The 25,825-nt window shown below is 46.7% G+C and overlaps 1 protein-coding gene across 1 annotated transcript; it reads left to right on the plus strand.

Moving 5' to 3' along the window:
* Positions 1–1,864: 1,864 nt before the first annotated feature.
* Positions 1,865–6,400, plus strand: LOC140420105 (uncharacterized). Its single transcript, XM_072504124.1, has 2 exons — positions 1,865–1,972; positions 4,721–6,400. Exon 2 carries the CDS (start codon positions 5,080–5,082, stop codon positions 6,013–6,015), a length of 936 nt encoding a protein of 311 aa, XP_072360225.1. The 5' UTR covers positions 1,865–1,972; positions 4,721–5,079; the 3' UTR covers positions 6,016–6,400.
* Positions 6,401–25,825: the final 19,425 nt, after the last annotated feature.

Raw genomic sequence — 25,825 nt, forward strand, 5'->3', positions numbered from 1 at the left:
AGACCGTATTACCTTCCTTATCCCTCACTCCCCCGATCTCCCTGGCCCCATCTCTCCTGTGAAGTTGGTGCGCCAGCATCCTACTTGCTTTCTCCCCATACTCATAAACTGCCCCTTTCACTTTCCTTAACTTTGCCTCCGCCTTACCAGTGGTCAGCAAATCGAACTCCGCCTGTAATCTCCGGCGCTCCTTTTGCAGCACCCACTCAGTGGCCTCTGTGTACTTCCTGTCTACCCTAAGTATCTCTCCCACCAGCCTCTCCCTCTCCGCTGTGGGATCTTTACATCCACCTGATAGTGACAGAGAGGGCCTCCGTTTAGAATATTATTATTAGGGGCTGGTTTGGTGGCCTGGCTGGAGGGCCTGTGCGACTTTCTCCGGTTGGAAAAGAGTTAAATTTGAGATGAGGGGGTCGGCGGAGGGTTCTCGAGACACGGCGGGGGTTGTTGATGACAATGTTTGAGGAACTGTTCATCGTGAGGGGAGGGGGTAAAACGGGGGGAAACTGTGCAAACTGTGGACTGTGAGGATGTGGAGTGCGTCGTTGTAAATGTTGCTGTTTTTACGCATGTTTGGCATAAAATACATTTAAAAAAATAAAAATAAAATAAAAAATTAGGGGCTGGTTTAGCACTGGGCTAAATCGCTGGCTTTGAAAGCAGACCAAGGCAGGCCAGCAGCACGGTTCAATTCCCATACCAGCCTCCCCGAACAGGTGCCGGAATGTGGCGACTAGGGGCTTTTCGCAGTAACTTCATTTGAAGTCTACTTGTGACAATAAGCAATTTTCATTTCATTTCATTTATTTGAAAGAAGGCTGTTCTGACAGTGCAGCACTCCCTCAGTGCTGCGAGGAGGAATGTTGGATGTGATTTTTGTCCTCAGGTCCCTGGATTGGGACTTGAACCTACAACCTTCTGACTCCGAGGTGACTGAGCCACGGCTGACATTATAGACAATACAAAGTTAGAAAGTGAAAGTTACCCTTTAAAACCCCCACCCTTTGCCTCCAGTGCCTAAATATAATAAAAACCCCAGTATAAATAACATGGATTTGACTGACAAATGTTGAGGTGTTGGTTTCGAGTCACAAGGTTTGACTTCCCATTTGAGCCTCGGGCACCTTTCTGTCTCTCTATTGCTCATGTCAATGACAGACAGCGATGGAGCTGAGGGCTGAATTTAACTGAGAATAACACTCCAGTTGGCAAACTTCCATGAATGTCACACACTTTATGTAAAGGGCTAAATCCAGATTTTGGAATACAGATTTTTAATTGGTAATGGGTTCAAGGGTAGTGGGGAACTGGCAGTACGGTGGAATTAAAGCCAGGATGAGAACAGCCATGATAGAATGGCAGAGCAGACTCGATGGGCCAAATGGCCTAATTCTGCTCCTATATCTTATTAACTTATGACTTTATGAAAGGGGAGACATTGATTTCCTCCCAGATGTTGCCCAGAGGAGGAGGTTTTAGTCTGGAACTCATTGTCCAACCTCCACATTGTGACATCACAAAGGAGCTCGTCCTCTAAATCAGCCAATAGGAATAAATCCGTTCCGCAGTGACGTCACTGCATTTAAGCGCACCCGCCCGGCGCGAGGACACGGGACCCTCGCCCCCACCCTTTGTTCTCCCTCCCTCAGCACATCGTCAAGACGGTTTCCAGGCAACCGGCTGACAACTGCGGCCAGAACGAGCCACCATCTCAGGACTGCGCATGTCTCAGGGAGAGGGAATCTGCGCATGTGCAGGGTGAGCTCACTACCTCTGACTTTACCGCTGACTTGTGCCCAATGGAAGATTGGAGAACCGGAAGTACTCTGTTTCTCCGCCAATCAGAGCTCCCCCATTGTCTCAATGCGGAAGCTGGACATGGAGGTTTCTGCCCAGCAAAGCTGTTGTTCCCCCAACCCTGAATGAGCTTGAGCTGCACACAGACTGTACCTTCCTCCTGTCTGCAACATCTGTGAGTAAAATACTTTCTTTTCTCCCCCTTTCCATTTCTTTTCTCATTCTCCCCTTCAATTGGTCACTTGCAGCAACTGAAGGGAAAGGAAGTGAATCCAGGGAGGGTGCAGACTCTGCAAAGCTTGGTCCATGTCTCTCACTCTCTTAAAGACATTGACATCCTTTGCTCCCTCAGCTTGACACATTTATTTGTCTGGCTAAAAGGACGATCTCTTTCTTAATGTTCACAATTAAAGGGCTGTTTTCCCCAGGAGACGACTGATATAAGGGGACAGTAAATAGAGCAAATCCAACTCGGCCAATTACTTCTCTGTGGGTCCACTGTCCATCATCAGCAAAGTGATGGAAGGAGTCATCAAAGTTGCTATTAAGCAGCACTTATTCTGCAATAACCTGCTCCTGGACGTTCAGTTTGGGTTCCACCAGGGCCACTCAGCTCCTGATCTCATTAAAGCCTTAGTTGAAACTTGGCCGAAAGAGCTGAATGCCAGAAGTGAGGTGAGAGTAACTGCCCTTGACATCAAGGCAGCATTTGACTGAGTATGGCATCAAGGAGCCCTAGCTAAACTGGAGCCAATGGGAATCGGGGATAGCACTCCACTAGCTGGAGTCATACCTGGCATAAAGGAAGATGGTTGTGGTGATTGGAGGTGAATCATCTCAGTTCCAGGACGTCACTGCAGGAGTTCCTCAGGACAGTTTCCTCAGCCCAACCATCTTCAGCTGCTTCATCAATGATCTTCCTTCCATTATAAGGTGAGAAGTGGTGATGTTTGTGGATGACTGCACAAATGATCAGCACCATTCTCAACTCCTCAGATAATGAAGCAGTCCATGTCCAAGTTCAGTAAGACCTGGACAATAACCAGGCTTTGCCTAATAAGTGGCAAGTTACATTTGTGCTACACAAGTGCCAGGCAATGACCATCTCCTACAAGAGAGGATCTCACCACTGCCCCTTGACATTCAGTGGCATTTCCATCGCTGAATCCCCCACAACCAACATCCTGGGGGTTACCATTGATCAGAAACTGAACTGGACTAGCCATATTAATACTGTAACTCCCAGGGCACGTCAAAGGCTGGGATTCCTCCGGTGAGTAACACACCACCTGATGCCTCAAAGCTTGTCTACCAGACATCTACAAGCACAAGTCAGGAGTGTAATGGAATACGCTCCACTTTGCTGGATGAGTGCAGCTCCAACAACACTCGAGAAGCTCAACACTATCCAGGACAAAGCAGTCTGATTGATTGCGTCGCCTTCCACAAACATTCAAACTTTCCACCACGGACAAACTGTAGCAGCTGTGTATACCATCTACAAGGTATACTGCAGTAACTCATAACGGTTCCTCAGACAGCACCTTCCAAACCCACAACCATTACCATCTAGAAGGACAAGAGCAGCAGATACCTGGGAACCCCACCACCTGGAGGTTTGCTTCCAAGTTACACACCACCCTGACTTGGAAATATACTGTCCCTGGGGCAACATCCTGGAATTCCCTCCCTAACAGCACAGGGGATGTAGGGCAGCATGGTGGAGCAGTGGTTATCGCTGCTGCTTCACGGCGCCGAGGTCCCAGGTTCGATCCCGGCTCTGGGTCACTGTCCGTGTGTAGTTTGCACACTCTCCCCGTGTTTGTGTGGGTTTCACCCCCACAACCCAAAGACATGCAGGGTAGGTGGATTGGCCACGCTAAATTGCCCCTTAATTGGAAAAAAATGAATTGGGTACTTTAAATATATAAAAAACAAATTTAAAAAAAAACAGCACAGGGGATGTACCAACACCTCAAGGACTGCAGCAGTTCAAGAAGGCAGCTCACCACTACTTCGGAAGGCCAACTGGGGATGGGCAATAAATGCTGGCCTGACCAGCATTGTCCACCTCCCGTAAATTAATTTTTAAAAATTTAATATCGGACAGAGATGTGTCTAGTGTTATATGGTATGTATTATATATATTATTGGTGGTTCTGTAATAAAATACATCTATTATTATTTCTAGTTTTGTAAATAGTACTGTACCTACATTATATATTTCCAGTCATACAGTCATTGCAGCACTGACGGAATCCATTTGGGAACTCGAGTCAATGCTGAGTCTCTGTACAGCAATCCAGTCAGTCCCATTCCCCCTCGATATCCCTGTTCCCCTGCAAGTTTATTTTCTTCAAGTAACCATCCTATTTTATTTTAAATTATTGATCATCTCGACTTCCACAACGCTTGTGGGCAGTGAGTTCCCTGTCATAACTACTCCATGACTAAATAAAATTCTTCCTCCGAATTTCCCTATCTCTAATCACTAAATGTACTTATATGGAGATTCTCTACTCTTGTACAGGTTTTAGTGAGTTTAGATTTGTTGATCAGCACCGTCAGGAAAATTGGGAGGAAAAGTAAGTGAATACAGTCTGTATATTACACACATTTTTCATCCAGTAATATATACATATATCTGTCTGGCAACCTGCATGAAGATTTTCAGGTCTCTGTGTCCAGGACAGGAAGCAGTGAGCTTGGATCTGTCAATCAGCCTGAATCAGCACCTTCAGGAGAATTAGGAGGGTGAATATTAGATACAGCAGAGGGAGAATGGAGGGAGAGTGTGTGGGGTGGAGATTTAGAACATTTTAGGGAAAGAGAGAGGAAAGAATGTGCGATAGAAACTAGAATTGTCTGTTCTGAGTTTCTATCCTGTACTAACAATGATTACTATTGTAAAATCTGTTTGCAGGAAGTTTGAACGAGAGGAGTTTGAGGCCGAGATCTCAAACTAAATTTCACATCAAGAACTGACTGAGTCACTCAATTCTTGGGATCATCGGCCTTTGAGTCTAGAAGGAGAAATGTTTGTCTATTCTGTCTGCTTCAAGAGATTTTAAACATCAGTGTGTCTGGAAAAGCACCGAGACACACACACACACCCGTGTGAGATTGTTACAGAGCACTGACTGTGGAAAGAGCTTTAACCAGTGACACAGCCTGAAAAAATACTACACCATTCACAGCAGGGAGAGACTGTATAGGTGTTCTGCGTGTGGACGAGGATTCAACTGACCGTCCAACGCGGTGAGACGCAAGATCACCTGGACCATGGAGAAACCATGGAAATGTGAGGATTGTGGGAAGGGATTCAAAGGCCCGTACGGGCTGGAAAGGCATCAATGCAGTCACACTGTAGAGAGGCCGTTCACCTGTTTTGTGTGTGGGATGGAATTCACAGCCCCGTGCGAGCTGGCAAGGCATCAACGCAGTCACACTGGAGAGAGGCCTTTCATCTGCTCTCAGTGTGAAAAGGGATTCACTGACATTGGCCACATGCGGAGACACGAACGAGTTCACACTGGGGAGAAACCGTTCACATGCTCCGACTGTGGGAAGGGATTCACTCAGTTAGCCCACCTGCAGAGACACCAGAGAGTTCACACCGGGGAGAGGCCATTCACCTGCACTGTGTGTGATAAGGGATTCACTCACTTATCCAACCTGCAGAGGCACCAGGGAGTTCACACTGGGGAGAGGCCATTCACCTGCACTGTGTGTGATAAGGGATTCACTCACTTAGCCAACCTGCAGAGCCACCAGCGAGTTCACACTGGAGAGAGGCCATTCACCTGCACCGTGTGTGATAAGGGATTCACTCAGTTATCCAACTTGCAGGCACACCAGCGAGTTCACACCGGGGAGAAGCCGTTCATCTGCTCTGTGTGTGATATGGGATTCACTCAATTGTCCAACCTGCTGAGCCATAATGTCACTCACACCAAGAGCAGGCCCTTTAAATGCTCTGACTGCAGGAGGGGTTTCAAAAGCTCTCAGCGACTGATGACCCACCAGCGCATTCACACTGAGGAGAGACCGTTCAGCTGCTCTCACTGCACAAAGAGCTTTAGAACCTCATCCAACCTGATGAAACACGAGCGAGGTCACACTGGGGAGAGCCCGTTCACCTCTCCGACTGGGAAAAGATTCACTCGGTCATCACTTGTTGAGCCACAATGTCGCTCACAGCAATCAGAGACCCTTTAAATGCTCCGATTGTGGGAGTGGGTTTAAAAGCTCTCGGGTACTGATGTCCCACCAGCGCATTCACACTGAGGAGAGACCGTTCAGCTGCTCTCACTGCACAAAGAGGTTTCAAACATCATCCACATTGCGGAGACACCAGCGAGTTCACACTGGAAAGAAGCCATACACCTGCTCTCACTGTGGAGAGGGATTCACTCAGTCATCCAACATGCTGAGACACCAAAGGGTTCACAAGTGATGATGGGTTAGATTCTGCTGTTATTCCTGCTGTTAATTACATCCAAGACTGAACCTGGAGTGGGTGAAGGTGTTTGTCTCCTCGTCAACTCCTCCTGGTGCTCGGACGTGGCGACCCTGGCGAACTACTGCTCCTCGGCTTGGAATACCCGACTGTGAAGTACCGCCGATACTACCTTCCACGGAGTTCACTTCTGCGATCATCACGGCGGTCTACATCCCACCCCAGGCGGAAGTGAAGAAGGCGCTTGATGAATTGTAACCGCTATAAATAACAATGAAGCAGAATACCCGGAGCCTTGTTCATCGTGGCCGGGGACTTTAACCAGGCCAACCTCAAGAGTGTACTGCCAAAATTCCACCAACACATCTGTCCCGACAGGGACCCCAACATCCTTGACCACTGCTACACAAACATCAAGGGCGCCTGATGCTCCATCCCCTGACCGCACTTCGGAAAATCGGACCACAAGATGGTGCTCCTTCTCCCGGCATACAAGCAGAAACTTAAGCGGAGAATCCGGTTAAGAAGGTTGAGGCAACAGAAGAGCTCCTACACGATTGCTTGGAGTCAGTGACTGGTCCATATTCAAGAACTCAGCAGCTAACCTAAACGGGTATGCCAGCACCATCACAGACTTCATCAGCAAGTCTGTAGAAGATTGTGTGTCAAAGAAGGTAGTACGTACGTTACCCAACCAGAAACCATGGTTTAATCGGGAGATTCACTCCCTGCTGAAGGCCAAGTGTGAGGAGTTCAAGAGAGGCAATCCTGACCTTACAAAAAAATCTAGCTACGACCTTTGCAAAGCCAACAGGAATGCCAAGAGACAATACCCGACTAAGCTAGAATCATGGACTCTCATCGATTGTGGCAAGGCTTAAACAACATTAATGGGCTAAAAGATCAAAGCCGAGTAGAATCTTTGGTAACAGCGTACCCTCCCAGATGAACTCAATTTATTCTATGCTTATTTCGAGCAGGAAACCAACAAACCGTTGTCATCTGCCCCAGCAGCCTTCGACACACCCATACCTATCATCACAGCGTCCAAAGTCAGATTGGCCTTCTTGAAAGTGAACCCTCGGAAAACGACAGGTCCTGACGGGATCCCAGGTCGTGCACTCAGATCCCCCGCGGACCAACTGCGGGTGTGTTCGCGGACATCCTCAACCTCTCCCTACTCCGTTCTGAGGTTCCCACCTGCTTCAAGAAGACCACCATCATACCAGGGCCAAAGAAGAACCAGGCAACGTGCCTCAATGAATACCGTCCAGTGGCCTTGACATTGATCATTCTGAAATGCTTGGACCACAGCTGGAGTAATGTGTGCAGTTTACTCCCCTTACCTTAGGACAGGTATTGCCACAGAGGAACAGCAACAAAGTTTCACCAGACTTGTGGGCAGCACGGTAGCATAGTGCTTAGCACAATTGCTTCACAGCTCCAGAGTCCCAGGTTCGATTCCCGGCTTGGTCACTGGCTGTGTGGAGTCTGCATGTTCTCCCCGTGTGTCCGTGGGTTTATTCCGGGTGATCCGGTTTCCTCCCACAGTCCTAAGATGTGCAGGTTAGGTGGATTGGCCATGTTAAATTGCCCTTGGTGTCCAAAATTGCCCTTAGTGTTGGGCGGGGTTACTGGGTTATGGGGGCCAGGGTGGGGGTGCGGGCTTGGGTAGGGTGCTCTTTCCAAGAGCCGGTGCAGATGTTATGGGCAGAATGGCCTCCTACTGCACTGTAAATTCTGTGATAATTCTATGATTGTTCCGGGTTTGGCAGGACTGTCCTATGAAGAGAGATTGGGAAAACTAGGCCTCTTTTCTCGTGAGTTTCAACGAATGAGAGGGGATTTCATTGAAACTTACAAAATCCATAAAGGAATAGACAGGGTGGGTGCAGGTGAGATGTTTCCCCTGGTTGGAGAGTCTAGAACCAGGGAACACAATTTCAAAATAAGGCGGAAGTCACTTAGGACGCATCTCGGAGGAGACATTTCTTTACTCAGAGGGTTGTGAATCTTTGGAATTCTCGACCCCAGAGGGCTGTGGGAGCTCAGTCACTGTGTGTGTTTAAAGCAGAGACTCAGATTTCTTTTTTTTTGTTTAAGAAATTTAAGAGTACCCAATTATTTTGTTTCCAATTAAGGGGCATTGTAGCGAGGCCAATTCACCTCAGCTGCACATCGTTTTTGGTTGTGTGTCTGAGACCCACAAGACACGAGGAGAATGTGCAAACTCCACACGGACAGTGACCTGGGGGCCAGGATCACACCCAGGTTCTTAGTACCGTGAGGCAGCAGTGCTAACCACTGTGCCACCCAACTGACCGATTTCTAAATCCCAATACCACAAAGGTATATCAGGGACAGTGTGGGGAAAAAGACAGTGAAGTGGATGATCAGCCATGATCGTATTGAATGGTGGAGCAGGCTCGACGGGCTGAATGGCCAACTCCTGCGCCGATGATATAAAGATAGGTGGGAAAGTAAATTGTGAAGAGGACATAAGGAGATTACAAAGTGAAATAGATCAGTTAAGTGAGTGGGATAAGATCTGCCAAATGGAGAATAATGTGGGAAAATGTGAAATTGTCCATGTTGGCCTGAAGAATATAAAAGCTTATTATCTAAATGGTGAGAGATTGCAGAGCTCTGAGATTCAGAGGGATCTGGGTGTCCAAGAGCATGAATCACAAAAGGCACAGCTACAGCAAGTAATTAGGAAAGCTAATAGAATATTATTGTTTATTGTGAGGAGAATTGAATACAAAAGTAGGGAGGTTATGCTTCAGTTATACAGGACATTGGTGAGACCACATCTGGAGCACTGTGTACAGTATTGCTCTCACTTAAGGAATGATGTAAATGTGTTGGAAGCAGTTCAGAGAAGGTTTACTGGACTCATACCTGGAATTGGAGGCTGGTCTTATGAAGAATGATTGGACAGGCTGGGCTTGTGACCGATGGGGTTTAGGTGACTTGATTGAACCGTATAAGATCCTGAGGGGCCTTGACAGGGTGGATGTGGAAAGGATGTTTCCTCTTGTGGGAGAATCTAGAAATTGGAGTCACTTTAAAAGTAATAACTTGTCCATTTAAGGCAGGGGAGAACTTTTTTCTCTCAGAGGGTTGTGAGTCTTTGGAACTCTCTTCCCCATAGGGCAGTGGAAGCAGAGTCTGTGAATATTTTTAAGGCAGAGCTGGATAGATTCTTAATAAACAAGGGGGTGAAAGGTTATCGGAGGGTCGTCGGGAATGTGGAGTTGAGGTTACAATTCGATGAGCCGGGAACTTATTGAATGGTGCAGCAGGCTCGAGGGGCCGAGTGGCCTACTCCTGCTCCTAATTCGTACGTTATCACATCCTTTATAATAGATTGTAGCATTTTCCCTCCTACTGATGTCAGGCTAATGGGTCTGTGGTTCCCCATTTTCTCTCTCACTCCTTAAATATTGGGGTTACATTTACCACCTTCCAACCTGCAGGAACCATTCCAGAATCTATAGAATTTTGAAAGATGATCACCAATGTATCCACTATCTCTACAGCCACCTCTTTCAACACTCCGGGATGTAGAGCAGCAGCTTTTGGGGGATTTATTAACTTTGACCCACATTAATTTCTCCAGTACTACTTTTTCACTAATGCTAATCCCCTTCAGTTCCTCGTGCTGACTAGTCCGTTGGCTCTCTCATGTCTTTGGGACAATTTCATGTTCTCCATGAAGACAGACACACATTGTTTAGTTTCTCTGCCATTTCCTTATTCCCCATTATAAACTCTCCTGTCTCTGCCTGGAATGGACCCACATTGGTCCTTGCTAATCTTTTCCTTTTCACATTCCTGTAGGAGCTTTTCCTGTCGTTTTTTTTAATGTTTCAAGCCAGTTTGCTCTCATATTCAATTTTCTCTTGATGAGTTCCTTGATCCTCCTTTGCTGAATTCTAAGAAAAGTTTCCAATCCTCAGGGTTACACTTATTTTGGCAACTATATGAGTGATAAGGGGCGAAATTCTCCGTAATCAGCGCGATGTCCGCCGACCGGCGCCAAAAACGGCGCAAATCAGTCCGGCATTGCGGTGATTATGGAGAATTTCGCCCCTTATCACTCCTCCGCATCTTGACCGGCCGAGCCCTAACCTTGAGGGGCTAGGCCCGCGCCGGACTGATTTCCGCCCTGCCAGCTGGCGGGAAAAGCTGACCCCCCCTCCAACCCGGAGGGGGGTCGGAGAATCTCGCCCAGCATCTCCTATTTTATCTTCAAATAACAGCCCAAGACCTGGTTGATTGGAGATGTCCAAAAGTACAATTTAATTGCTAATTATCCACCTTGATTCTCTTACATAAAAATGAATCAAAACTTAGATAAATAAACCATCAAAACATAATAAAGAGAGTTAAACGGAAACATAATAAAATATTCGGAAATCAATAGATGGTTCAGAATTTCTTAAAGCATGAATACAGAACAAACTTTAGTCATGAAAACTTATTCTTAAAGAAATTCTTATCAATGATCGAACCCATTATTGGTTTCAAATTCTCAGCTGAGGCTTCCTGATTTATTTTAAAAACTGTCACTTGGAGCATGATTTGTTATCCAGGCATTGGTCATTACTTAAGATTCATTAATGTCTTTTATCAAAATCAAATTAATTAAATGTCTACATGCTCCTGCCACATGTACCAATCCTCTGAAGATGAGATGTTCTGCATTAACCTTGCTTGTTGCTAAGGCTTTGCTATATTTGTAAATGTTTCTGTTGCTAAGGCTGCAATACCTTTTCATTACTAGATGTATTTGGAGAACAATGGTTTATTCATTACAAGGGCTTTTATGCAACTTTTCGTGAAGCAGTGTTAGATTCTGACACATATGAAGTTGCTGTACTGCAATACTCATATTTTATCTGACACAAGTCTTTGCCTTGTGGATATTCCATTTTCTGTCTATATATTGAATTGAAGAATTATACTGCATCAATTCTTAAATATTACCAATAAATCAGTGAAGCAATAAATCTGTAATCTATCAATGAGCCTCTTCCTTTGACCTAATGGAATCTTTAATTTTTCTTGTTACTGGAGTCCACTGGAGGCAAAGTCGTGAGACCGGCCAGTCCAGCAGAAAGAAACCCTCCAACCCTCCCACTTCACCAAGTGTCAGAATGAACAAAACGCAGTCCTGGGTGTAATTGAGAGCAGAAACAATAAAAACCGAATCCAACCCCTTTAATCAGTTGTGACCTTGTTGGTGTCTCAGCAGGTACGAGGAAACACAGAATCCCTTCCCACACTGAGAGCAGGTGAACAGCTTCTCCCCAGGGTGAACTCGCCGGTGGGACGTCAAGCTAGATAATTGATTGAATCCCTTCCCACACTCGGAGTAGCTGAATGGCTTCTCCCCGGTGTGGACTCGCTGGTGTCTCCGCAGTGTGGATGATTCACAGAATCCCTTGCCACACTGAGAGCAGATGAACGGCCTCTCGCCAGTGTGAACCCACTGGTGCCTCTGCAGGGTGGATAAATATCTGAATCCCTTCCCACACCGAGAGCAGATGAATGGCCTCTCCCCAGTGTGAACCTTCTGGTGTGTTTGCAGGGTGAATGACTGACTGAATCCTTTCCCACACTGAGAGCAGCTGAATGGCCTCTCCCAGTGTGAATGCGCCAATGAGCATCCAGTGCAGATGGGGCTTTGAATCCCTTCCCACAGTCCCGGCATTTCCAGTGTTTCTCCATGTTTTGGGTCTCCTTATGACTCCCGAGGTGAGACAATTGAAGCCTTACCCACACTGAGAACATGTGTACAGACCTGGTTGAGGGAAGGGCAGGATTGGCAGCTAAACGTTCCAGGATTTAGATGTTTCAGGCGGGATAGAGGGGGATGTAAAAGGGGAGGCGGAGTTGCGCTACTGGTTCGGGAGAATATCACAGCTGTACTGCGGGAGGACACCTCAGAGGGCAGTGAGGCTATATGGGTAGAGATCAGGAATAAGAAGGGTGCAGTCACAAAGTTGGGGGTTTACTACAGGCCTCCCAACAGCCAGCGGGAGATAGAGGAGCCGATAGGTAGACAGATTTTGGAAAAGAGTAAAAACAACAGGGTTGTGGTGATGGGAGACTTCAACTTCCCCAATATTGACTGGGACTCACTTAGTGCCAGGGGCTTAGACGGGGCGGAGTTTGTAAGGAGCATCCAGGATGGCTTCTTAAAACAATATGTAGACAGTCCAACTAGGGAAGGGGTGGTACTGGACCTGGTATTGGGGAATGAGCCTGGCCAGGTGGTAGATGTTTCAGTAGGGGAGCATTTCGGTAACAGTGACCACAATTCAGTAAGTTTTAAAGTACTGGTGGACAAGGATAAGAGTGGTCCTTGGATGAATGTGCTAAATTGGGGGAAGGCTAATTATAACAATATTAGGCGGGAACTGAAGAACATAGATTGGGGGCGGATGTTTGAGGGCAAATCAACATCTGACATGTGGGAGGCTTTCAAGTGTCAGTTCAAAGGAATTCAGGACCGGCATGTTCCTGTGAGGAAGAAGGATAAATACGGCAATTTTCGGGAACCTTGGATAACGAGAGATATTGTAGGCCTCGTCAAAAAGAAAAAGGAGGCATTTGTCAGGGCTAAAAGGCTGGGAACAGACGAAGCCTGCGTGGAATATAAGGAAAGTATGAAGGAACTTAAGCAAGGAGTCAGGAGGGCTAGAAGGGGTCACGAAAAGTCATTGGCAAATAGGGTTAAGGAAAATCCCAAGGATTTTTACACGGACATAAAAAGCAAGAGGGTAGCCAGGGAAAGGGTTGGCCCACTGAAGGATAGGCAAGGGAATCTATGTGTGGAGCCAGAGGAAATGGGCGCGGTACTAAATGAATACTTTGCATCAGTATTCACCAAAGAGAAGAAATTGGTAGATGTTGAGTCTGGAGAAGGGTGTGTAGATAGCCTGGGTCACATTGAGATCCAAAAAGATGAGGTGTTGGGTGTCTTAAAAAATATTAAGGTAGATAAGTCCCCAGGGCCTGATGGGATCTACCCCAGAATACTGAAGGAGGCTGGAGAGGAAATTGCTGAGGCCTTGACAGAAATCTTTGGATCCTCACTGTCTTCAGGGGATGTCCCGGAGGACTGGAGAATAGCCAATGTTGTTCCTCTGTTTAAGAAGGGTAGCAAGGATAATCCAGGGAACTACAGGCCGGTGAGCCTTCAGTGGTAGGGAAATTACTGGAGAGAATTCTTCGAGACAGGATCTACTCCCATTTGGAAGCAAATGGACATATTAGTGAGAGGCAGCATGGTTTTGTGAAGGGGAGGTCGTGTCTCATTAACTTGATAAGAGTTTTTCGAGGAGGTCACTAAGATGATTGTTGCAGGTAGGGCAGTGGATGTTGTCTATATGGACTTCAGTAAGGCCTTTGACAAGGTCCCTCATGGTAGACTCGTACAAAAGGTGAAGTCACACGGGATCAGGGGTGAGCTGGCAAGGTGGATACAGAACTGGCTAGGTCATAGAAGGCAGAGAGTAGCAATGGAAGGATGCTTTTCTAATTGGAGGGCTGTGACCAGTGGTGTTCCACAGGGATCAGTGCTGGGACCTTTGCTCTTTGTAGTATATATAAATGATTTGGAGGTAAATGTAACTGGTCTGATTAGTAAGTTTGCAGACGACACAAAGGTTGGTGGAATTGCGGATAGCGATGAGGACTGTCAGAGGATACAGCAGGATTTAGATTGTTTGGAGACTTGGGCGGAGAGATGGCAAATGGAGTTTAATCCGGACAAATGTGAGGTAATGCATTTTGGAAGGTCTAATGCAGGTAGGGAATATACAGTGAATAGTAGAACCCTCAAGAGTATTGAACGTCAAAGAGATCTAGGAGTACAGGTCCACAGGTCATTGAAAGGGGCAACACAGGTGGAGAAGGTAGTCAAGAAGGCATACGGCATGCTTGCCTTCATTGGCCGGGGCATTGAGTATAAGAATTGGCAAGTCATGTTGCAGCTGTATAGAACCTTAGTTAGGCCACACTTGGAGTATAGTTTTCAATTCTGGTCGCCACACTACCAGAAGGATGTGGAGGCTTTAGAGAGGGTGCAGAAGAGATTTACCAGAATGTTGCCTGGTATGGAGGGCATTAGCTATGAGGAGCGGTTGAATAAACTCGGTTTGTTCTCACTGGAACGAAGGAGGTTGAGGGGAGACCTGATAGAGGTCTACAAAATTATGAGGGGCATAGACTGAGTGGATAGTCAGAGGCTTTTCCCCAGGGTAGAGGGGTCAATTACTAGGGGGCATAGGTTTAAGGTGAGAGGAGCAAGGTTTAGAGTAGATGTACGAGGCAAGTTTTTTACGCAGAGGGTAGTGGGTGCCTGGAACTCGCTACTGGAGGAGGTGGTGGAAGCAGGGACGATAGTGACATTTAAGGGGCATCTTGACAAATACATGAATAGGATGGGAATAGAGGGATACGGAACCAGGAAGTGTAGAAGATTGTAGTTTAGTCGGGCAGCATGGTCGGCACGGGCTTGGAGGGCCGAAGGGCCTGTTCCTGTGCTGTACATTTCTTTGTTCTTTGTTCTTTTGTCTCTTCCCGCTGTGAATAGTGTGATGTTTTTTTCCGGCTGTGTAACTGGTTAAAGCTCTTTCCATAGTCAGTGCTCTGGAACATTCTCACTCGGGTGTGTGTGTGTCTCGGTGCTTTTCAAGTCACACTGATCTTTAAAATCTTTTGAAACTGACAGTTAAGACCAGCATTTGTCCTTCTAGATTCAAAGGCCAATGATATTCAGGTACCAAGGAATTGAGTGACTGTCAAATCCAGACAACATGTATTCGATTTCTGTCTGTAATTCGTCCTCTTCGAATCTCCTGTTAAACAATTCACAAAATACTTTACTGTCAGTACAGGATAGAAATTCAGAACAGACAATTCTAGTTCCTCTGGAACAGTCTTTCCACTCATTCCCCAAACGCTGTAAATCTCCATCCCACACACTCTCCCTCCATTCTCACTCTGCTGTATCTAATATTCACCCTCCCAATTCTCCTGAAGGTGCTGATTCAGGCCGATTGACAGATTTATCCTCACGGTTTCCTATCCTGGACACAGCGACCATAACAAATAGGAGCTGTAGTCGGCCATTTGGCCCATTGAACTTGCTCAACCCTGTAATGAGCCCAATGGCCGATCTACCTCAGCACCATTTCCCCACACTATTCCCCATATCCCTTGGTGACTTCAACATCTTGAAACCTATCAACTCGATCTGGAAAATACTTGATGACTGAGGCTCCACAGTCTTCTGGAGTAGAGAATTCCAAAGCTTCACCACATCCTCAAGTGAAGAATTCACTCCTCATCTTAACTTTCATCCATTTTCCTCCCTGTTCCCCGTGACTCTCAACTCCCTCGTCAATCAGAAATCTGTCTAGTTTCACGGTGCTGAGGACCCAGGTTCGATCTGTGTGGAGTTTGCACAAAATCCCTGTGTCTGCGTGGGTCTCATCCCCACAACCCAAAAATGTGCAGAGTAAGTGGATTGGCCTTAATAAATTGGCCCTTAATTGGAAAAAAACATGAATTAGGTACTTTAAATTTAAAAAAGATGTTTTGATGAGGGGGGGGGGGGGTGGTCATCACAATCAAATCCAATTATTAGCCACATGTACTTTGTGTCATTTTGGTGTCAATGTCCAGCCCCTCACTTTTCATCCCAGTCCCAGGAGGTTGGAGACTGGGCTCCGGAGAAGTAATGGTGGCTGCAGCTCCCACAATCCCCCCGTGCTGAAGAAACTGCATATGTCCAAGGGAGAGAGGCCCTCAATTGAAAAAATAGACTAGGCACTTTAAATTCAAAAAATTAATTCTGTCTAATTCATCCTTGAATATATTCAATGACCCCCAGACGCCACTGGTTCCTGTGGGAAAATAATTAGAATTCCAGAGATTAACAACCCTCTGAGGGAAGAGATAACTGGAAATATATAATGTAGCTACAGTACAATATTACAAAACTAGAAATAATAATAAATGTACTGAACAGAACCATAAATAATATATCTAATCTGTACCATATAACAACACTGGGCATTTCTCTGTCTGATATTAATTTACTGTCCCCTTCATGGCCAGCCATCTCTGGGGGAAACCAGCCCTTTAATTGTGAACATTAGGAAAGAGACCATCCTTTTAGCCAGACAAATAAATGTGTCAAGCTGAGGGAGCAAAGGATGTCAATGTCTTGAAAAGAGAGAGACCTGGGCCAACCTTTGCAGAGTCTGCACCCTCCCTGGATTCACTTCCTTTCCCTTCAGTTGTTGCAAGTGACCAATTGAAGGTGAGAATGAGAAAAGAAATGGAAAGGGGGAGAAAAGAAAGTGTTTTATTCCCAGATGTTGGCGACAGGAGGAAGTTTCAGTCTGTGTGAAGCTCAATGGTCATTCACACAAAATCCACGCTCTGATTGACTGGAGAACCAGAGTCCTTCCGGTCCTCCCAGCTTCTCATTAGCGAACACCTGATCAGGAAGGTCAGAGGGTGGGCTGTCCTGTTCCCCTTGGACATGCGCAGGTGGAGATGGAGATCACCGAGCGGCTTCTCGCTCTGGCCGGAAGCATCAGCCGGTTGCCTGGAAACCTTGTCTGCTGATGTGCAGGGGGTGGGGGAAGGACTGGGGGCGGGGCTCTCGTCTGCGCCCGCCGGGCCTGCGCACTGGAACCCTGAAACGTCACCGCGGAGCAGAGGGATTCAGGCAGGGCTCCGTTGGACGTCACAATGACGCAGAGGGGCATTCCCAGCACACAGTCCCCATTGGGAGCAACATCCCTGGTCACAGAAACAAAATGTGGAGATGCCGGAGTTGGACTGGGTGAGCACAGTAAGACGTCTTACAACACCAGGTTAAAGTCCAACATGTTTGTTTCAAACGCTAGCTTTCGGAGCACTGCTCCTTCACCTGACGAAGGAGCAGTGCTCCGAAAGCTAGAGTTTGAAACAAACATGTTGGACTTTAACCTGGTGTTCTAACAGAAACAAAATACTGCGGATTGGACAACAGCTCAACGTAGGGAGGTCAAATCCCTTCCCAGCCCCACGTGGGCCGAAGTCCGGCCCCTCATTGTCTCCATGAGTGACATTGGCCAATAGGAACTTGTGGAGGACTGGATTGGCGCTGATCCTCCAGCCAATCAGAGTTTGGGGCCTGTCTCACTGGCTGCACGGAGTTTCCTTCACTGCCCAGCAAAGCTGCTGCTCTTCTCGCTTCACACAGACTGAAATCTCCTCTAACCCCTGTAAATAAAACACTTTCTTTTCTCCCCATTAAATTTATGTTCTCATTCTCACCTTCACATGGTGACTTGTTTAAATCCTCAGGCCCAGATGAGATGTTTCCCAGGCTGCTGTGGGCCGCAAGAGAGGAGATTGCAGAGGCTCTGAGAATAATTTTCAAATCTCTGGTCACAGGAGCGGTGCCAGAGGACTGGAGGACAGATAATGTGGTTCCATTATTCAAGAAAAGTAGGGAAAATCCAGGAGATTACAGACCAGTGAGTTTAACGTGAGTGGTCAGGAAATAAATATTCTGAGGGCCAGAATTAATCTCTGTTGCGGAGGCAAGAATTAATCAAGGATAGTCAGCATAGCTTTGTCAAAGGGAGATTATGTATTATAAAGACCGTCCCAAACAAAGGCTCTAACAGGTTTGTGAGCAGCGGTAGCAGTGCCTCTGGTTCTGCACCAGAACAAGGAGATGGAGCAGAGGCTGTGGACAGGGCACATTCTGCACAATGTCCTCTGCCAAATTGGAGACTTGGAGTCAGACCTCTACATGCTGCTTGACAGTGAAGGGGAGACTGTCTGACAAGCCGGCCAATCCACCCAGCATCTCAATGTACATCCTCATCAGTGCCTATTAAAATCCTCATCTGAGTCCACCTATAGCAGAACCCATCTCTGATCTCACCCTCCAATGAACTGGCAAGCAAACTGTATTTCACCCTGACCTGGATCCAGTTCCAGTGTTTCACCACAGCTGATCCCAACTCTATCGTGGCTGCTAAGTTTGTGCAGTGTTGTATCTGAGCTGGTGGCAGAGAGGGGCACATCAAATGGCTATGTGTCTTCATGAAGTGCTAAGCTGTTGCACTCTCTTTTCATCTTTGACCTGCTATGGCTGAACAGGCAGCATTTTCACAATGGGCCGAAGGGCATTTTGCTGTGCTGTAAAACTCTATGACTCTTTAAATTTTGGGTCTCTGAAAGCAGGAAATCAGAAGGAGAAAGTTGGTTTGAAGGAAGACGGTGGGGGGCGGGGGGGGGGGGGGTGTTGGAAAGGAAGAGATCTATGGTCTACATTTTGTGGAGTTTGCTCGTTATCCACGTGTCCGCGAGGGTTTCCTCCGGGTGCTCCAGTTTCCTCCCACAGCCCAAAGATGTGCAGGATAGGAGGATTGGCCATGAACAATTGCCCCTTAGTGTCCAAAAGGTAGGTGGGTTTAAGGGGATAGAGAGGGGGAGTGGACCTGGGTAGCATGCTCTATCGGAGGGTGGGTGCAGAAGGATTCTGTGGATTCTATTTCATTTGAATTTTCCGAGGAGGTGACTAGGTGTGTAGTTGAGGGGAGTGCAGTTGATAATAATATCTTTTGTCACAAGTAGGCTTACATTAACACTGCAATGAAGTTACTGTGAAAAGCCCCTGGTCGCCACATTCCGGCGCCTGTTCAGGGAGGCTAGTACGGGAATTGAACTGTGCTGCTGGCCTTCCTTGGTCTGCTTTAAAAGCCAGCTCATTAGCCCTGTGATAAACCAGCCCCTGTATGTACATGGAGGGAGAATTCAGAATGTCCAATTCACCTAACTAGCACGTTTTTCAGGACTTGTGGGAGGAACCCAGAGCACCCGGAAGAAACCCACACAGACACTGAGAGAACGTGCAGACTCCACACAGACAGTAACCCAAGCCGGGAATCGAACCTGGAATCATGGAACTATGGAGCAACAGTGCTACCCACTGTGCCGCCCACATGTAGCCCATATAGACTTTAGTAAGACTTGTGACAAGGTCTTACATGGGAGACTGGTCAAGATGGGACCCAGGGCAAATTGATACCAAAATTGGCTTCCTGGCAGCAGGCAGAGGGAGATGGTCAAAGATGGTCTTTGTGACTGGTAGCCTGTGTCCAATGGTGTTCCACTGCGATCGGTGTTGGGTTCCATGTTGTTCGGACGTACGTCAATGATCTGAATGTGAATGTTGGAGATATGATAAGTTAGCAGATGACACAAAAATTGGGGGTGTGGGAAATGGTGAGGAACGCCTCAGATTACAGGATGATATGGACGGGCTGGTTAGATGGCAGAACAGTGGCAAATTGAATTTAATCCTGAAAAGTGCAACAGGTCAAATTTGAGTAATCTCTCCTAACTCAGCAACTGGAGCTGTGTATATAGTTAATGTTAAATAAAATAAGTTTTGTTTTCTCTACAACTCGGTGTTATACTCTTCATTGTATCTTATTAAATCCCCATATCCCCACACTCTCCTGCCACTCAACCAATTTCCTAACCGTGTCAATAATTTGCCCTCAACTCCAAAAGCTTCCACCTTAGCTAACAGTCTTTGTGTGGGACTTTATCAAATGCGTTCTGGGAGTCCATATAAATGACATCCATAGACATTCCCCTGTCCTCTACCCTAGTCACCTCCTCAAAACATTCAGTAAAATAAGTCAGGCTGGCTGTCCCTGATCGAACAAAGTTTTTCAAAGTGTTCAGTTACCCCATCCCTGATTATACATTCCAGCAGTTTCCCCACCATAGATGTTCATAATAATCTTTATTAGTGTCACAAGTAGGCTTACATTAACACTGAGGGAGAATTCAGACTGTCCGATTCACCTATAAGGACGTCTTTTGGGACTTGTGGGAGCACCAGGATAAAACCCACGCAGACACGGTGGAGAACGTGCAGACTCCACACTTGCAGTGACCAAAGGCGGGAATCGAACTTGGGTTGCTGGCGCTGTGTAGCAACAGTGCGAACCATTGTGCTACCATGTCGTGTTCGGCTAACTGGTCTGTAATTCCCTGTTTTTCCCCTTTCACCCTTCTTAAAAAGTGAATCCCTTCCCACACTAAGAGCAGGTGAATGGCTTCTCCCCAGTGTGAACTCGTTGGGTGTATTCGCACTTCAAAAAGTGCAATTTTCCAACCCAGAGGGACTACTCCTGAATCTAGGGAATTCTGGAAGATTCTAGTCAGAGCATCTACAATGTGCTCCCCGACTTCCTTTAACACCCTCGATGGAAACCGTCAGGTCCTGGGGATTCGTCACTCTTTAGTTCCATTAGTTTCCTAGTTAGTGATGGTATCGTTATGTTAATTGTATTAAGTCCCTATCCTCTATCGACTATTAATTATTTCAGGACTTATGGCAAGTTATCCTCCTTTTCAACTGTAAATACTGAGGCAAAGTAATTCTTTATCGTGTCTGCCATTCCCCCATTATCACTGGCAATATCTCCATTTTCAGCTTTTACTGGGCCTACATTGCTCTTCACCTCCCGCTTTCCCTTTATATAACTAAACATTTCTTCTCATTGATATTGATGTCCCTTGCAAGTTTCCTTTCATAATCCCTTTCAGTCGCTCTTACAAGCTACTTTGTGACCCTTTGCTAGTCCTTGTACCTATCCTATTCGTCCGGATCTGTACTATGTCTTGTATTTTTGTGCGCCCTTTCTTTTAGTTTTAAGCTGTCCCTAATCTCTTTATTTGTCCATGGCTGTTTTTTTTTTTGTGAAGTGGAACCTTTTCCTCTCAGGGGTATATACTTTCTCTGTATCTCGTTAAATGTTTCTTTCAATATTCTCCACTGATCTTCAGTTGTTTGACACATTAACAGATCTCCCCAGTTTACCGTGGACAGTCTCTGTCTCATCCCATTAACGTCAGCCTTACCCAAGTCTAAAATTCTACTGTCTGTAACGTGCTTTTCACTTTCAAACACTACACTGAATTCAATCATGTTGTGATCACAGTTAGGCTACTAATTAAATTGGGCTCATTACTCATAACTAAATCTAATATTGCCTGTCCCCTTGTTACATCTGGAACATATTGCTGCAGGAAACTATCCCGGACACATTCCAGAAATTCACTCCCTTTCTGACAGTTGCTTGTCTGCCTCTCCCAACCTGTGTGTCAGTTATAATCCCCCCATTAATACTACTCTGCCTTTGCTACACACTTGCCTAATTTCTGACTTTTTTCAATCTAGCACCTCCGAGCTAACCAGACGGTTGATACACAACACCCATTACAGTTTGAGATTTTTTTGTTCCTCAGTTCCACCTATGTGGGAGGGGATTCTCCATCCTGGCAGCCGGCCAATGGGGTTTCCCGTTGTGGGCATCCCCATGCCGTCGGGAAGTCTGCGGGCGTGAGCGCACTGCCGGCGAAGTGGAGGATCCCGCCGACAGAGAATCCAGCCCATGGTCTCCGCTGGATCCTTCCCCTCATTATATCCTCCACAGCAAACGCCATCTCCCTGGCGCTACACTCACTTGGAGCATCTCGACAACAAGGACTCCAACATCAGACTCCTATTCATTAACTACAGCTTCAAATTCCGAGGTGTGCACATCACCAACAATCTGTCCTTGTCAACCCACGTCAGCACTACGACCAAGAAAGCACAACAGCGCCTATACTTTTTCAGGAAACTAAGGAAATTTGGCATGTCCACATTGACTCTTACCAACTTTTACAGATGCACCATAGAAAGCATCCTACCTGGCAACAAGACTAAGAAACTACAGAGCATCGTGAACACGCCCAGTCCATCACGCAAACCCGCCTCCCATCCATTGACTCTGTCGACACCTTCCGCTGCTTTGGTATAGCGGGCAGCATAATCAAAGCCCCCTCCCACCCGGCTTGTTCACGCTTCCAACTTCTTCCATCGGGCAGGAGATACAAAAGTCTGTGAACACGTCCAAAGACGTGCAGGTTAGGTGGATTGGCCATGATAAATTGCCCTTAGTGACCAAAAAGGTTAGGAGGTGTTATTGGGTTATGGGGATAGGGTGGAAGTGAGGGCTGAAGTGGGTCGGCGCAGACTCGATGGGCCGAATGGCCTCCTTCTGCACTGTATGTTCTAACAGATTCAAAAACATCTTCTCCGCTGTTCCCAGACTCCTAATCGACCCTCTTATGGACTGACCTGATCTCTTCACACATCTCCTCCACTGAGTAGTGCTACACTCCTGTATGCTTCACCCGATGCCTGTGTCTATGTATTTACATTGTGTATTGATGTTTGCCCTGTGTATTCTCATGTATGGAATGATCTGTCTGAACTGTACGCAGAACAATACTTTTCACTGTATCTCTGTACACGGGACAATAAACAAATCCAATCCTCACCATTGAGGTGATAGTATTTCCAATCAGTAAGGCTACTCCACCCCCTCTGCCATATTCTCTGTCCCTCCTGTAAACTTTATAACCGGTATATTTGGTACCCAGTCCAGACCATCCTGCTACTTGTTTTTGGAACTGTATTGAGTTCCCCCTGAGGCCTTCCTCTCCCCCACCATTTGTTAGTTTAAAGTCCTTCTGACCTCCCTATTTATCCTTTCTACGAGGACACTGGTCCCAGATCGGTTCAGGTGGAGACCGTACCAACGGTACAGATCCCCCCTGGCCCAATACTGATGCCAGTGCCCCGTGAAATGGAATCCCTATTTCCTGCACCACTCCTTTAGCCACGTGTTTACTTCCCTAATTTTCTCATCCCTATGCCAATTTGCACGTGGCTCAGGGAATAATCCAGAGATTATAATCCTTGGGACCTGTTCTTTAATTCTGTTCCTAGTTCCTGATATTCCCAAACAGGTCCTCTTTCCTAGTCTTGCTGATGTTGTTTGTCCCAACGTGGACCACAACAACTGGATCCTCCCCTCCCTCTCCAATATGCTTTCAAGCCGGTTGGACTACACCCTGTATGCTTCATCCAATGCCAGTGCTTATGGTTTAGCTCACTGGGCTAAATCGCTGGCTTTTAAAGCAGACCAAGGCAGGCCAGCAGCACAGTTCAATTCCTGTACCAGCCTCCCCGAACAGGCGCCGGAATGTGGCGACTAGGGGCTTTTCACAGTAACTTCATTGAAGCCTACTCGTGACAATAAGCGATTTTCATTTTCATTTTTCATTTTCATGTAGTTACATTGTATATGTTGTGTTGCCCTATTATGTATTTTCTTTTATTCCCTTTTCTTCTCATGTACTTAATGATCTGTTGAGCTGCTCGCAGAAAAATACTTTTCACTGTACCTAGGTACACGTGACAATAAACAAATCCAATCCAATCCAATCCAGATGCCCCTCACCCTGGCACCGGGCAGGCAACATACCATGTGGGACTCTCGGTCCTGCTTCCAAAGGATGTTATCAGTTCCCCCAATTATAGAATCCCTGACAACTACCACTTCCTCCCCCCGCTTGAATGGCCTCCTGTACCAGGGTGCAGTGGTCAGCGAGCTCATCCTTCCTACAGTCACTGCTCCGATACCCTGCCCCTCCGAGTCCGCTCCCTGGAGACTCGGCTGTGAATCCCCGAGATAAGGTTTTTGTCCTCACAGCTCCGACACTCCGTCCCTCCCAGTCCGCTCCCTGGAGACTAGTCTGGGGAATAGGTGTTGGAGACGAGGTACTGGGGAATGAGAGGAAGGAATGTTCCATAGAAACTAGAACTCTCTGTTCTGAATTTCTATCCTGTACTGAGTGTTGACCTTTGTAAACTCCTTTTACAGATATTACAAGAGGAGGAATTGCAGACAGAAATCTCAATTGTCACGTCTCGGTCTTACAGACTCACTCGATACCTTGGGATCTGAATATCATCGGCCTTTGAATCTAGAAGGAGAAATGTTTGCCTGATCTGTCGGCATCAAAAGGTTTGAAACATCAGCGTGACTGGAAAAGCACCGAGACACACACATCCGAGTGAGAGTGTTCCAGAGCACTGACTGTGGAAAGAGCTTTAACCAGTTACACAGCCTGAAAAAAACATCACACCATTCACAGCGAGGAGAGAACGTACATGTGTTCTGTGTGTGGACAAGGCTTCAACTGATTGTCCAAACTGGAGACACACGAGGAGACCCAAAACATGGAGAAACCGTGGAAATGTGGGGATTGTGGGAAGGGATGCAGATCTCCATCAGAGTTGGAAACTCATCGACGCAGTCACACTGAGGAGAGGCCGTTAACCTGCTCTCAGTGTGAGAAGGGATTCGCTGAGTTATCCGCCTGAAGAGACACCAGCGTGTTCACACTGGGGAGAGGCCGTTCGCCTGCTCTCAGTGTGGGAAGGGATTCACTACTTCATCAAACCTGCTGACACACCAGCGAGTTCACACTGGGGAGAGGCCGTTCACTTGCTTTCAGTGTGAGAAGGGATTCAGTACTTCATTGAGCCTGGTGACACACCAGCGATTCACACTGGGGAGAGGCCGTTCACCTGCTCTCAGTGTGAGAAGGGAATCACTACTTCATCGAGCCTGCGGAGACACCAGCGAGTTCACACTGAGGAGAGGCCGTTCACCTGCTCTCAGTGTGAGAAGAGATTCACTACTTTAAAGATCCTGGGGATACATCAGCGAGTTCACACTGGGGAGAAGCCGTTCACCTGCACTGTGTGTGATAAGGGATTCACTCACTTATCCCACCTGAAGAGACACCAGAGCGCTCACACCAGGAAGAGGCCATTCATCTGCACTGTGTGTGGGAAGGGATTCACTCAGTTATCCAACCTGCAGAGACACCAGCGAGTTCACACTGGGGAGAAGGCGTTAACATGCTCTTAGTGAGAGAAGGGATTCAGATATCCATACACCCTGCAGGAACACTAGCGAGTTAACACCTGGAAGAAGCCATTCACCTGCTCTGAGCAGGGGAGACATTCAATGATCCGTCCCAACTCCGGAGACTGTTAGGGGTGAAAATATTCACACAAAGGCCTGAGTATAAGTGAAAAAGCAGTTTATTATATCTGAATTCTGGGAGACAAGATCTGGGGACTCTGCAGCCCCTGACAGCACCTTATCCCACTTGAGCTAAAGCTCACACGGGTTAATGTACAGATTCAAGGGGCGGAATTAGTTGTTTTCTCATTTACATACAATCAATCAACTATGTTCTCATCACACTTATTACATGCAGTCAATCAATTTTTCCTAGCATCCCACTTATCACATATATGGTTAAAGTGGGTGTCGTCTTACCCGCCCCTAACTTCATACAGAAGTCATTCAAAACTAACAATGATGTGTCCTGTCTACAAACTTAGACCTAGAGCTTATCAAGGATACATTGCAAGTCTTGTTCTGTGAAGCTGTTATCAGCGGCTGTTGGGACACTCTCTATACATACCCACGCTTGGGTCTCATGAGGCAGTTTACAGGGAATGTGGCTTGTTCAGCCATTTTATATCACAAAATAGCTAACAGCCATTTTGTGTCTTTTCTGATGTTAACAGCATTGTGTATACACTATCTA

Source organism: Scyliorhinus torazame, chromosome 5 (assembly GCF_047496885.1).
Source record: "Scyliorhinus torazame isolate Kashiwa2021f chromosome 5, sScyTor2.1, whole genome shotgun sequence".
NCBI lineage: Eukaryota > Metazoa > Chordata > Chondrichthyes > Carcharhiniformes > Scyliorhinidae > Scyliorhinus > Scyliorhinus torazame.

Bases quoted from the DNA above. Each gene is read 5' to 3' on its own strand.
- LOC140420105 (XM_072504124.1), top strand. From the start codon at position 5,080: ATGGAGAAACCATGGAAATGTGAGGATTGTGGGAAGGGATTCAAAGGC.